The following is a 14,852-nucleotide window of genomic DNA, read 5'->3' as shown; positions in this document are numbered from 1 at the left end:
GCCCAGTGTTCTTGGTTTCTGTTAGTAAGATTCTTACATTTGTCTTTAGCCATCTGGAAATCTCTGGTGTTAATTTTCAAGCTGTCTCTGGCCGGAGTTTGATCCTCCTGTGATTCTGTTAACCCCTGTCAGCACTCCTGGGAATCCAACTCTCCCCTGCATCCCCATGGTCAGAGCCCTCTCTGCAGGCAAGCTCTCCTCTTGCAAGGCAGGTGTCCAGGAGTCTGGAACTCTGATCCTCCTTCTGAGACCTGGGGTCAGAGCCCTCCCTGTAGGCTGACTTTCCTCCTGGGATCCCGAGGATCTGCGATGTGGAGGGTCCTCCAGAGCTTTCTACTGCCTCTGCTGTGATCCCGAGGACCTGCGGTGTGGAGATTCCTCAGGAGAGCTTAGCTGCCTCCTCTGGGGTTCAGAAGAGAGATGGCAGGGTGGCCCCGACCGGACAGGAACTCCACCTCTGGGTGGGTGGTGTTCCTTTGACCCTGTTTCTGCTGGCGCAAGCCCCTCCTGGATTCTCTGGAGTTGATGTTGTGTTCCACTCACCCGTGATCACAAGGTCCTGTGGTGTGGAGATTCCTCCAGAGCGCTCAGTTGCCTCTGCTGGAGTTCAAGAGAGAGATGGCAGATGGCGTTGTGGCCCCGACCAGACAGGAACCCTGCCTCTCAAGATGGCTTATTGTTTGAAAGAAATGAGACATTTCCCCCACGCACACTTGTTTGCTTCTTAGATGACAACATATTCTGAAATACACTTAGCAATACTGGCCTGTCTAAACACTTTTCATGAGTTTGCAGCGAGATGATATTGTCTTGCATCTGTTGGATTTTGTGAACCCTAGACGTGAGTTTCGTTCTGACTTCACTAAATGATCAAGTCAGATAGGATACGTCATTGTCCCTTGATTATCTGAACTACAGACTACTGATTAGGAGGGCACCTTAAACCCTAACCCTATGTAGAGTGAAAAGCACCCTTTTCTCTTTAGCAATGTTATTTGGCTTGGGTATTTTATTGATACAATGAATCAAGTCACTTTTGAATACTTGAGATGACTGGTCTTTGACAGTTAATGACATTGCTTGGCTTTAAAAATCAAGCTAGTTTGGCTCTTTGACTTCTGAGCTTAGATGATTTATTCTGAAGTTCCTGGAGTTGATCCTCAGTTTTTCCTCTGGCATCCTGCCCCCTGACTGGCCCATCCCTGATTCCTGACTGACTTTGTAGTGCTTGCAGGAAAATAAGAAAGTTAGTTCAGATCAGTGTTGCCGCCGAGAGCAGCTCTGGTCAAGTCTGGTGGAGGTAGATTGCTGGCTACCACCTGCTCTCCATGTATCGCTGGCTTCGGGTTGTCCATGACTTCAGTTACCTGTTGCCCTATTCAGGAATTCAGCGTCGGCCTATTATACTTCACCGAGTAATGAATATGCTAAGCACAGTGTGGGAGTTATCTATGTCCATGCCTTGAGGACAGCTACCAATTTAAATCACATACATACATACAAACATACATACATACAAACATACATACATACATACATATGTAACACACACACACACACACACACACACCATCTTTTCTAAACTAAGACATCTATTTTTCTCCCTTTCGTTTTAGGTAGTTCATGGCCGAAGAGGACACACAGGCCCACAGGTCAGTGATTATTTTTTCTGAGCTTCATAAATGACTCATGTTCAGTCATTTAGAATAAAGACTGTAACATCTCTTCCCATCTATCTTAAACTTTTGGTTTTTAAGTCGGGCGTGGTGGTGTACTCGGGAGGCAGAGGCAGGCAGATTTCTGAGTTCGAGGCCAGCCTGGTCTACAAAGTGAGTTCCAGGACAGTCAGGGTTCACAGAGAAACCCTGTCTTGAAAAACCAAAAAAAACCTTTTGGCTTTTGATGACATTGGTTGTAGAATAAATTGTTAGAAAAATATTGACTAGAGTTTTAAGAATTTAAAATGGAATAAAAATTGGATCATTTTATTAAAAATGTACAGAGATATTAAAAACATTTAAACATAAAAATGATCAAAGACACTATTTAATCCAATGGTTAATTTTTATTTTGTTTGGCTTTTAAATATAAACTCTAAGTAACCTTCCTTGGATTTGTGTTCTGTTAGCCTTTCCAACTTACAATTTGTGTGAAAATCCCATGTGAACCCAAAGGACACAAGGAAAGTTTAACACACACTGGATAGTCTGGGTCCTCGCTGTGTGGTGTCCCGGTGTGGCACACACCAGTGATCACATCCTACATACACGGTGCCTCAGGGATGCGGTCTTTAAGAAAGAGCAGCCATGGTTTAGCATTTTTCAGAGCCCATGTGCTCAAGTTAAAAGCACAGTGAGGGTTAGTGCTAAACCCATCCGCAGCCACAGTCAGACCATATAGAGAAACTCTACAATGTTAAAGATGAAAGAACTCTTCGGGTTTTTGTGAAGACCTTCCTTTCATTGCCACTGGGAAGAAGTTTCTAATCTTGCACATGAAGAGACAGGGCTAATAGATTAATTGGTTGGTTCTTTCTCATCACAGGGAAATCCAGGAACCCCGGGCCCAGACGGACTTGCAGGTTCGCCGGGACTTAGAGGCCCACAGGTATACACAGGGAACGTACAGATGTGCCTAAGAATCTGTGTGTGGGTGATCTATATCCTGGACAGAACCCTTCACATGCCCTGCTTGGAAGTGTGTTCAGGTTAATAAAGCAAGCAAGTGACATTGAGTCTTGTACAGAACTTGGTCTCTAAGAGTTCTGTCCCTGTCAAGAAGTAGAAAGAGAGGAACATGTTGGGCAGCCAGCCCCGTGTGCTGAGTTCTGGATCCTGAGGATAATCCAGGAGACCTTGAGCCAAGGAAAATGTTGAGCCTCGAATGTGTGGGATTGTGGTCCATTAAACATGGGAATAGCTCAGTGTTCTATCCCCGGAATGTCCATGGCGTTGAAACATTGGCTCAACTCAAGGAAAGATTTGTTCTAAGTGCAGCTGGAGGCTTCAGTGGGTGATCTATAGCGTGGCACCCTGCCCGTCCTTTCCAGCTTGCTTCTCGGGGGACCTGCCTCTGGCATGTGTTTTTCCTTTATAAGGAGGAAGCCATAGCTGGCGCTTTGTACTGGTCATGTGAGAAGGGAGGAGTTAATGTGCCAGAGGAGGTAAAGCCTAAATCAACAGCGAGACAGGGAGCGAGTGAATGCTGAGAGGGAAGGAAGCAGCTGGGCTAGAACATAGCCTCATGGTAGAATGCTGGCTTAGCATGCACAAGCTCTGGGTTAAGCCTCCAGGGGGAGAGAAAGGGAGAGGTGGGGGTTGGGGACTGAGGGCCAGGGGTTGGGTAGAAACCAGACCATGAAAACAGTATTTTATTTTTCCTCTCTAAAGTTAGCATTGAATGTTTGAAAAACAGGTGTACTGTTTGGCTAAGGCAAGACAGTCATTGGTTCTATTTTTCAAAGTTTTAAAGCAAGTACTTAAAAATAAAGGCATTATATATCAGCAGTTTGTGTGTGGAGGTTGGGCAAAATACATCCAACCATCAGAAGAAATACTTTGTGCACTTGTCGCCAAGATTTCAGCCTGGTGACCAGCCTTCCCTTCAGCCAGCTTGCTCGCTCGCTCACTCTCTTTCTCTCTCCAGCTTGATGGCTTTTATTTGTCATTTTGTGCCAGCTGTGGAAGACTCGATTTTCTTACTTTAAAGTGAGAAATATTTGCCTTGGGATCGTCGGGAATCATCTCAATAAATCGACTGCCTTTATTTCATGCTACGAGAGTCACATCCAGCATTTGTTCTTTCGGTTTATAGACCTTCTTATTTACAGCCCAATTTAAAATGAAGCAAAATACCAAATACGGTGCATGGAGTTTTGTTGCGTCCTATGGAAGCCGTAGCACACAGGCAATAGAGTATTCCAGAACTAGAACTATCTAAATTTTATCTTGCTATGTGATGTGTCTTCTTTATGACCCATCTTTGTTGTGGTTATTGAATGTAAAGTGGTTTTAAATGTTCTGGTTTTAGATTTACATTATTAAGGGAAACATTTTTCCCCCCACATAAAAGTCATATGGCTTCAGAGTACAACGAGGCTGAGGACAATTGGCAGTACTGAACATATCTCAGCTTTGGGGTGCTTCCTCCAGGCCCTAGCTCCTTTGGCTAGATAGGCTCAGCACCTCAGTTTCAGACTGATCTGCAGAGATCTTACACAGATGAGGAGCTCAGAGTCCCTCGTCGTAGCTACAGTGTATCTGGCTCTCTGCCTAGTTTCTATGTTACCTTGGCCTAGCATCTGACTTGTGTAGTGCAAAAGTTTAATGTTCAAGGGTTCTCGATGAAGGAGAAACTAACCCTTTGATTCTGTGCATTTAGGGTCCAAGAGGAGAGGTCGGTGAGAAAGGAGAAACAGGAAGCCTGGGAATGAAAGGTCCCCAGGTACGTAAGGAGAAAGAAGTGCATCCATCCGGTTTTCACCTTGGCTTGGAGGAGGATGCTTTAGTGGTTTCTTCCCTAAAGGTCAATTACACATTGCCTGCAGGCCAACAGTATTAAGTTTGACTTGAGTGTGAGAAGCGGCAGCTGCTTGTATCCTGGTCCCACCCTGCTCCCATGCTCCCCCACCCCCTGCCTCCACACCATATAGACTGTGGTAGAGCCAGAAGATCCTCTCTATACCTCCTTGCCCCTGCTTCTCAGCCAAGGTTAAGGATTCCCTCTCTGAGCTATGTGAATAGAATACTCCCCCCACACACGTAGGAGTTGCCTACCCTACCTCCTGGGGGAGCTAGAGTGGAGGGTTAGTAGCTAAGAGTGCTTGCTAATTCTTCCAGAGGACTAAAGTTCATAACCTCCTGTAACTCCAGCTTCAGGGTATCTAAAGCCAAGTTTCTTGGGGAGACTAAGACATTTTGCCACCTGGGGCTGTCCTCAAAACTCTTAGAAGCTCCGCAGGTGAAACTGTGGTGTTGATAATCCTAAACTCTTCCTAGATAATACCAGGTTTGGGGATGGCCAATATCCACACTACTCCTTGTTCTGAATGTGCTAAGAGCGTGGTAGGATGCTGGTCCTCATCTAGTGGGTCTGGGTTGAGACTTGGGATGCCGCATGTTCAGTCAGTCCCCTCCTGACATGGATGCTGCGGATCTGGACCACACATTGAGTAGCAAGGCCCTGTGTGATCTTCTCCCTGTCTATAGCCAGTATACATATATATATATATGTATATGGATCTGTAGATCTCTATTTACATGCTGCAAGCTCCATTTATGTTAGTGTCTTGCATATGCTGGATCTACAGTCCCTGGCACAACGGAGCTCAATTCCTTTATGTAATGAATCAAGCAGTAAATGAATGAATGAGACCCAGTTGGGACTTTCACCCTCCTCTAATAGCAGTACCAAGGGGAATGCATTACTTTACATGAATTAGCTAAACCCGGGCAGAGGCCCAACGTTTAAGTCGTTGTGCTCATCATGAGAATATTTAAGAGGCTATTTGCATAAACTTGTAAGCCATGGCAAACTGTTTTTAAAGTACATTAATATCTGCTCCTGACAATGTTTGTTCCTGGTTTTGATGAAAGTGCTCTTTTCGAATGCATGAAAACTTCATAATTTCATAGCAGAACTAAACCAATGATTTAAAAAAAAAAAAAAAAGCAAAACCTCTTCTGTGTTCACATCTTTGAATCATTAGAAGCTGGCTGGCACCACAAATGGAGATTTTTATTTAAAAAAAAAACCTCACAGAAAGTACAGGAAAACATATATCGATCTATATCTCATCTGTTGACATCAAATATTGATGTGGGTATGTAGATGAATTGAAATCCGAAGATCTGGGGTCCAAAGCGGTATCCAAGGCTGTTACTGGAGTAGTTTTTCCGTGTGCCCTGTGGGGCGCCTTCATCCATGGGTCCCTTTAATCTCGCTTTGGCGAGAAGTGGCCCAGGCATAAATCACCCAGCCCTTGGCATTGCCAGCCCTTGGCATTGCCAGCTGGTCAAAGGCACCACACCCCTCCACCAGCAGTTCCATGTTTCTGGCTGAAAACCCTGCTTTTCTTTCTCTGCTTGCTTTTTATGAACCACCCTTCTTGTCAGCTGTTAAAATGGAGTTTCAAAGACAAGGGGTATTTTCTGTGTTTGGGACATGATGAATGGGATCTCTAGACTGCTGTTTTCCGAAGGAAATCTACAGAGACAAGCACAGCCAGACACAGAGAGGGTGCTGCTCTCTATTGGCTCTACAGTCCCCTCACCATAGGTCTCATATTATTTTATGGCACCCGAGGAACCCTCCAGTAGAACGATGTGTTTTCTTACTGCAGACTTGAAAGCTCTCCTTGGGACTTATGTCTTGGAAGGGGATGTCATTTGTATTGATGGCATACCAGAGGCTTATTAACTTACTCAGCACTCAGCCATATGTGGTTATGATTACAAAAAAAAAAAATTCAAGCTGATGTGTTATGCCCACAAAGACATCTTTGAAAGGAATGACATCTTCTTTTGTCCCTTTTTTTGTTGCCCTTAAGACTTCCTCTAAAATCCCCAAATGCAAGGAAATATAATGGGAAACTAGGTCCAAAATACTAATTATAGAGCTGTACTTGTTCTTTGAAAATGTATGTTCTGAGCTAAATAACCCTGGCAGCACACACACCATCAAGAAAGGTTAGAATTAGCCAAGCATTGGGGTGCTTCTCTCCAGGACCAGTACTCAAGAGGTAGAGGTAGGGTGAACCCCCAGACACTACTGGAGATCTACACATTCACAGTCATGCCAGCGGTGCTGGTTTAACTCAGCAGGTCCTGAAACAAAAAGGGAACGAGAGAAAGGAACCTGTAGCGGGGAGGAATTGAGAGATGGGAGCGAGAAGCGAGGGGCGGGAGGAGAGTAATCTGAGAACGTCATACACATGTGCGAAATTGTCAAAGGACAAAATATGCAAATAAATACTGTTTTTAAAAAAAGAAGTAGGGATGGGGGTGATAAAGAGGGTCTCCCCGTTCTCAGGAGAAGGGGAGAAAGGGGTGGGGGAAGGATCTGTGTGAGAGGGCTCTGGGAAGAGAAGGGAGCTGATACTGAGATGTAACATGAATAAATAAATTAATTAATGGAAAAGAGGGAGGTAGGGGAGTAGAAGCATACAGAGTTCAAGGGTTGCCTTGAAAGTTTGTTTTTTTTTTTTTAAATGTTGACTGAGTGGGGATGGAAGAGTGGAGGAGAGTCTTGGGAGGGGGGGGTAGAATCGGTCCACACAAATGTGGAGAAAAGTGTAGGATTTCTGTTGTCTTCATAGATGGAGGCATAGTAGCCATAGACATTGAATCTGGAGCCAGGCTGCTTGGGTCTGATTCCAGGCTTACACCTTTACATATTATCTATGATGCTTTGGACAACTGACTTGACAATGGACACATCTTCAGCAAAAGAGCAGTGATGGCAACGACCTCCTCGGGCGTTGTGAAAATTCAATGGTTTTGTACTGGCTCATTTTCTGTCAACTTGACACAACTGGAGTTATCACAGAGAAAGGAGCTTTAGTTGAGGAAATGCCTCCATGAGATCCAGCTGTGGGGCATTTTCTCAATTAGTGACCAAGGTGGGAGGGCCCCTTGTGGGTGGGACCATCTCTGATAGTCTTGGGTTCTATAAGAGAGCAGGCTGAGCAAGCCAGGGTAAGCAAGCCAGTAAAGAACATCCCTCCATGGCTTCTGNATCAGCTCCTGCTTTCTGACCTGCTGGAGTTCCAGTCCTGCATCCTTTGGTGATCAAAAGCAGTATGGAAATGTTAGCCGAATAAACCCTTTCCTCCCCAACTGCTTCTTAGTCATGATGTTTGTGCAGGAATAGAAAACCTGACTAAGACAGGTTTGATAGCTGTAGATGCTTGGGACTATTACAGAGAACAAAAAGGGGTGTATAATTATTTTTATTACTATAATACTGTATCTACATTGCCTAACCAAACAGCATTTTTTATACCTTTTTATCAGTGTGAGAGTATGCACACATATACACACCACAGTCCATGTATAAAAGAGAGCCAGTTGGAAGAACTGGTTCTCCTCTACCATGTACATCCCAGAAATTGAACTTGGATCCCTGAGCTTGGTGGCAAGCACCACTACCCACCGAACCACCCCCTGGACTCAGACAGAGGATCCTATGCCCTGGATGTGGCTCGTGTGTGGAGAAGAGCTCTGCCAGGCTTAGAACAGCCTCCCTATTCCACATGATTTAGGTTGGATGGCCTATGCACTCATCCCTTCTACTAATTTGACAAGTGTTTAAAAGTTCTCTAGTAGTGGGCCCTGTTCTAGGACACAGAGGTGACAGTTCTGTTTTCTAGCAGTCTCCGATAATAACTTCAGAATCTTTATCCTGTGCTCCCTAAGACACACTTTGTCAGGATGCTAGGTGGTTTTAGTGAAACTCTTTGAGCTTTCTAATGTACATTCCACACTTTGCAAATGAAGATGAACAGTCCTTGGTGCTGGTACAAAGCATTTTTTTGAAGGCCACTGTCCTTCGGAAAGCTCACTTTAAATACTAGACACTTCAGCAGCATCTGTTCCCTGAGCTAAGCAGTGGGAACCTCGGCTCGTTTGGACACAGAGACTCACAAAAAAGGATATTTAGGCCACATCTGGCCAGGGATACTTTATTAATTTTCTTTTATTTACTAGTCTTTATTTGACAGCTCCAATATTTTATTTCCCAGAGTAGGATCAGCTTAGCCTGTAACTCTCTTCTTCCATCTGCACTTCATTTTCCGTAGAAGACATGTAAAAGTGTCGGGGGAGAGTCATACCTCATCCTGCTATATCTGCCATTTTTGTTTCATTCCAGGGGCCTCCAGGACCCGGAGGACAAGCTGGGAGCCAAGGCCATTTGGGAAGCCAAGGAAACAAAGTAGGTCACGCTCTTTATTACAGCCCCTCCAATGTTAAAGTCTGCGCTACCCCAGAGAGCTACGGCTAACTGGATCAGCCAGAGCCCTTTCAACACAGAGGAAAACACATCTTGTTGCCTGAAAGCACTGACTGGATTCTTGGAGAGCCAGCACTCTCTAAGGACCTGGGTGTGGACCGAGATGAGGTCAGGGACTCTAGCTCAGCATAATCGCATGAGGGGCGACACCCCGTCCAACTGAGGGATCTCAGGGCAGGAAGGCTACTTTGGCAAAGGTTTCATTCCCCCGCCCCACTTTTGGTTTCATTCCTCCCTCCCTACATCTCTTGCTCTTTCCTTTTCATATGAACCTTGCTAAGGACCTTTTAAGATGCAAGTTTCTGTTGTTGAACTTTAAAGTCAGGTGCAGGAGAGCAAGGCCTGGCCTGTAACAAGAGCTTTGTGGGTGTTTATGAATGAATGCAATTCTAGTAGCAACAATACCCAGGGCACGAAATCAGGCCCAAAGAATTTAGAATATCCTGAAGACCGTGATCTATAGCATAAGAGAGACGGGGGTGGGGGGGAGGCTAAAATTGAGGTTTAACTAAAGCACCGCTAGGAATATTTCTGTGTTGGAAAAAGAGACACATTAAAGAAGACACAGACTTGAAGGGGCCTTTAGGACGTAAAGACTTTGGAGAAGCAGAGTGAAAATGGTATGGGGATGGGGTTGCAACTACAGTTAGCAATGAGCAGGAAGGCTTAGAGCATCCTAGGAGGAGTTACGTGAAGACTTATTATTTGCATGAAAGATTTTCTGACTGCCAGTTATGTAAAGATCAATGTAGTCTGTGTGGCTGAATCTTCTGTCACTGGTACAGCACTAATTGTTTTCAAGGGATTGTTTAGACAAAACCAGACTCTTGGGAGATGCTAAGTAGACAGCCCAGTGTAGACTGGTTTTTTGTTTGTTTGTTTGTTTGTTTGTTCCATTTGTTTTGAAGGCTGAGAGCTTGGGAACAAGGAGATTCATTGCTCACTCTCATTGCCTCCAAAACCAGCCGGGACTGGAGGACTCAACAGGATGGAGACTTAACGTGTGCTGGTTCCATAAAGCTCTTCTCTCCAAGAACTGAGGCAGAGGGGAAGGGCTAGATGATCCAGGGATTCTGGTATGACTGCTGACCCCACCACACAGGCAGATGACTGTGAGGAAGAACGAGTGGAAGAAGGAAGGGAAACATTTGCTCAGGGGCCAGAGGCAAGGGCCGGGCCTGCTTAGAGATGTGGGCTTCTGAATCATTCAGATTAAAAGGATTTTTAGTGAGGCCCATTTATAAGGAGCAAGAGAGGGAACAGAAGACAATGATTGGGAAAGAAGGAAAAGAAAGGAAGATGGAAAAGAGTAGAGAAGAATTCAGGCAGGGAGGCAGGACAGAGCCACCACATCTGGTGGCTAACAGGTTCCCAAGATTAGGCCCAACAGTGCAGCCCTGGAGAGCAGAAAGGGAAGAGGCATTGCGGGCATGTCAGTGCAGAGACAGGGACAGAGCGGCCATCCACTCCATCAAGGAATTCCTCATGTAAAGGAGAGAAAAGGACCTCTGCTTGGAGCCTCTCCTTGAGACCAAGCTATGGTCTAGAAATGCTCGGAGGGAGGGGTGCGTTTTTCAGTGGAAGGTGGGGGGCTGCGTGTTTGTGATTAGGGAAGAGAACGGGGAATGAAAACTCGAGATGGAGTAGAGAAGCTTCTCAAGGCAGAGCGGAGGGATTTCTCCATACAGTGAACTGGAGGCAGGAGGCTCCGCCTTTGCACTGGAGAAGTGCCAGCAAGGGCCTGTGCTGGAGGGGACTGGAGAGGGATGTGAAGGTAGACAGGGCAAGCACCTTAAGGAGGGCTCTGGGGCATGTGGTGTGGCAAGAATGGTCAGAAAGTGACAGTTTGAAAGGGGAACCATGCAAAGTAGTGTGTGTGTGTATGTGTGTGTGTGTGTGTGTGTGTGTGTAAGGTTGGGTGTATAGATGTGTGTATAGATGTGTGTGTGGTTGTGTGTATAGGTGTGTAGGTAGGGTGTGTGTGTGTGTAGAGGTATGTATATAGGGGTGTGTGTGTGTGTAAGGTTGGGTGTATAGATGTGTGTGTGGTTGTGTGTGCAGAGGTGTGTAGGTAGGGTGTGTGTGTGTAGAGGTGTGTATATAGAGTTATGTGTGTGTGTATAGGGTTTGTGTGTGTGGTTGTGTGTGCGTGTAGAAGAATGTGTATGGGGATGGGTGTAGGTGTATTTCCACGGATGCATGCATAATGCATATGAAATGAAGGTGCTCTATAGGGTGTAATACAGAGATGGATGGAATGAAGATCTAGGTGAAAAGTAAGAGCAAGGAGAGAGACACAGAAAGGGAAGCCATGGGCATCAAGAGCTTTAGTAACAACAGGAACTCCTAAGTAGGGTGGCTAGAACTGGGGCATGGCAAGTGCCCCAGTGCAAGGCCAATCCCTGAATGGGTTGATTTCTGGTGTCACTATTGACTGAGATGAACACAGCCCTTGCCCACACACTACTTTGCATGGTTCCCCTTTCAAACTGTCACTTTCTGACCATTCTTGCCACACCACATGCCCCAGAGCCCTCCAAGCAAGTGAGTCCTGGGGCTGATGCCCTCCATCATCCCCTCCAATCCTGTGTCACCGCCAGACTTCAGAATCCATGTTCACAGTTCTCACGCTCACTGGATGAGCTTTCTCTTCTTCCAAGTGAGCTAACCACCAACCTTAACAGTCAGCAGACTCTACCAATATGACATCAACTAGGCGCTCAGGGGCAGTGGCCATAGAAGTAAAGCCACGTTGCTTAATCTTTCCTTGATAAAGTGCAAGAAGAATGGTGCTGTGTCCCTATGTTCTTCTTCCTCAGTGCCCATAGACCCAGTCTAATAAATAAAGTACCAGACAAGCCCTAGTGGGGAGCCATCCCACAAAATACCTGATCAGTGCTCCTCAGAGCTTTCAAGGTCATTCAGAAACAAAGGACCCCCGTCTGGAAGAATCTATGGTAATGTCACATTGAGTAAACTCCTGGGGACCTGCAACCAACAACAAACACACTAGGTCAAAAGAAGGGACCGAAGAACTGGTTTGGGGGATGACAATGAATCCGCATTGGTTGGTTGTCATGCTGAGCATGAATGGCTGCAATTGACAGGTTAGCAATAGGAGAGGGAAAACTGGGGAGGTTCTGTACCTCTAAAACTATTTCAAATGGATTGTTTTATTTCCTTAAAAAGGGAGTTCTCCTTCCTTGCCAAGTCCGTGTTCATTTTCCCAAGTAGCCGAGGTTGCCCCAAGGCACTACTGAGACCGGCTCATAAGCCATGGGAGATGCGCTCTCCTTATCAGAGACCTTCCCAGACCGCTCTACACTCGGGTCTCAAGCCTAATAAGGCTGCCATCCTCAGAGCTAGGTGGTCTGCACAGGTCATCATGAGAAACAACCTTGTTAGTATTTGTTAACGGGGATATTCCTTCCTAGACCAAGATGGGGGCATTTTCAAGGCACTGAGTGGCTGAGGCAGTGAACTCCCCTCAGTAATAAATCCAACTTGCCAAGACTCCAGTGATGGATGGAGGGGACCCCTTTGGCCAGCCACAATCATTCCTCAGTCATTTGTATGGTGGATGCAAGCCTAGATACAAACCCATTGCTGTGACTCATTGTGACCTAGTCAAACAGTGCCCGCAACCATCGTTTCTGATGTGCCCTTACACAACCTAATGAGAGTTGGACGTGGTGGTTCATACCGGCCATCCTACCGCTGAAGGGTTGGGGAGGGAGAACTTCCACAGATTCGAAGCCAACCTGGGACTCGAGTGAGACCCTGTCTCAGATAATCAAAGCAACCAATTTAGGGCCTGTCTCATCATTGTTCTGTTGGACAGGGAGAACCTGGAGACCTGGGGGAAAAGGGAGCTGCTGGCTTTCCAGGTCCTCGGGGCCTGCAGGTGGGTCTGTCTGTCTGTCTTCACTTTGGATCTGCTCTTCGGAACCTTGTACTTCAGTAGTGCATCAGCTATTTTTCTCTGTGCTGTGACCAAATACCTGACAAGAAGTAACAGTAAAAGAAAGCTTTATGTTGGCTTAGGGTCCAAGGGAGTATGAGCCATCATGTCAGGGGAGGCAGCAGCATGGGTCCCTGGTCACATGGCATCTGCAGCCAGGCAGCCGAGAATGTGCGGGGGAAGTGGGCTGGACTATAAAACCTCAAGGTCTGTTCCTAATGGCCTACTTCCTCCATGGCTCCGCCCTGTGCAGATTCCACAACCCTCCCCCAAAGTACCACCAGCTGGAGACCAAGTGTTCAAACACATGACCTATGATAGTATTCACATCACAGCAAATAGATGTCTGCGCTACATCTCTGGGGAATGTCCAGAAGAGCTTTAAAGACCCCATCTCTGTCTAGCTTTATCGTGTCCCAGCTGTAATTGTGAGAGGCATCACAGTTGTTTCTGATTGATTCCTTGGCCAGTGTTTCCAAAACAGCAGACACCATGGACATGATGCTCTTGAGATGGTAAAAACAGACTAAGCTCTTTCCCTCTAGAGCATCCTCCCATGACCTCCTCTGATCTGCAGGACCTCTTTATCAGAAATCATCCCACCCTTCCCCTTTTGCCCAGGGCTTCTAATGAGTATGCAGCTTGCAGGACTTGTTCAGTAAACTAAAAATAGATTAGGGTTGAAGTGTTAACATGCAGATGCTCTCGGAAGAGTTAATAATGCTGCCTGCTTTTCCTGAAAGATGGCTGCATGACCAGCATATTCTCTTGATTTTTCATCATGTAGAAGAGTAGCTGTCATTGTCATTTACAGGGGGTTTTGGTGCTCTCACCAGTGTCCCTGGGACCCACCCTGCTAGAGGACCCTGCTTCCTAGTGGTTCCCAATAGACTCCAAAATCTATCACTCATGTCCTGTAAATAAGCCCACCCCTCTTTGTAGACTGGATGTGTGTGATTAGCTGCTTTGCTTACAGGGTGACGACGGCAGCCCGGGATATGGTAGCATTGGCCGCAAAGGGACAAAGGTAAGTTGCTCCCATGAATACTGGACCTATTCCATTTGCTTTTGTTTGCTTGCTTGGCTTGCTGTGTTTAAAAGAAAGTAGGCAACGTACAAAGCAGCCTGGTGTGATTCAAAATCTATTTTAATGGTTCACTTATTGATGCCCTGTGGGCTGTATGGTAGAGAATCATGCCAGGATTCTAGGAGCAGGTGAAAATTGAAAGTTGAAAAAGAATTGTCTGTGCTTTTCTGTGATGGGCGTGTAGAGCCTGGTGTGTTCCAGCTTGAACTGCCCCTAACTTTAGCAGTCTATGTTTAACTCTGCTTAGGAGCTGTCCACAGTTTGTCTTCTATTGTTATGATTGCTTCAACTATTGATGAGAACTTTTTTTTATAGCATTTTTCCTAATGCATTTGTCCAAACAGTATCTTAAAAATAAAAATGAATGATTGCCACATTACTGGATATATAAATGCCTGAAAAAAATCAGTAAGTTGACTAAAGCCCAGTGGTTTTGATATGCTAATAATAGCCACTTTAAAATATCATCCTGCGTGGCTGGGAAGATGGTTCAGTAAGTAAAAACATTTGCCTTGTAAGCACGAGTACTTGAATTCAGCCCCCAGAATCTACGTAAATAGCTGGCTGTGGTAGTAGGCACATCCCAGAGGTGCTGAGATGGGAGGCAGAGACAGGCGAGGCTCTGGAACTCCTAGCCAGAGCCACTCAGAACCACTTGGTAAAGTTCTAGGCCAGCCAGAGGCCCTGTCTGAAAATAAAGGCATAAGACACCTGAAGACCAACACCCAAGATCCTCCTCTGCCTTTGTCTGCACGCACACACACGCACACGCACACGCACACGCGCACACACACA

General features: G+C 45.9%; 1 protein-coding gene across 2 annotated transcripts in view; it reads left to right on the top strand.

The window, feature by feature from the left end:
• Nucleotides 1–14,852, top strand: part of Col6a6 (collagen type VI alpha 6 chain) — a 136,380-nt gene that overhangs the window by 83,932 nt on the left and 37,596 nt on the right. For both annotated transcript variants that reach the window (XM_021207057.2, XM_029543458.1), the window contains exons 21-26: nt 1,617–1,652; nt 2,545–2,607; nt 4,381–4,443; nt 8,869–8,931; nt 12,851–12,913; nt 13,947–13,997. In XM_021207057.2, coding sequence (XP_021062716.1) covers nt 1,617–1,652; nt 2,545–2,607; nt 4,381–4,443; nt 8,869–8,931; nt 12,851–12,913; nt 13,947–13,997 — 339 coding nt within the window. The remainder of the gene's footprint in view (nt 1–1,616; nt 1,653–2,544; nt 2,608–4,380; nt 4,444–8,868; nt 8,932–12,850; nt 12,914–13,946; nt 13,998–14,852) is intronic.

This window comes from Mus pahari, chromosome 10 (assembly GCF_900095145.1).
Source record: "Mus pahari chromosome 10, PAHARI_EIJ_v1.1, whole genome shotgun sequence".
NCBI classification, from domain to species: Eukaryota; Metazoa; Chordata; class Mammalia; order Rodentia; family Muridae; genus Mus; species Mus pahari.
The sequence above is the reverse complement of the archived record's forward strand: the minus strand, read 5'-3'. Positions and strand labels throughout refer to the sequence as shown.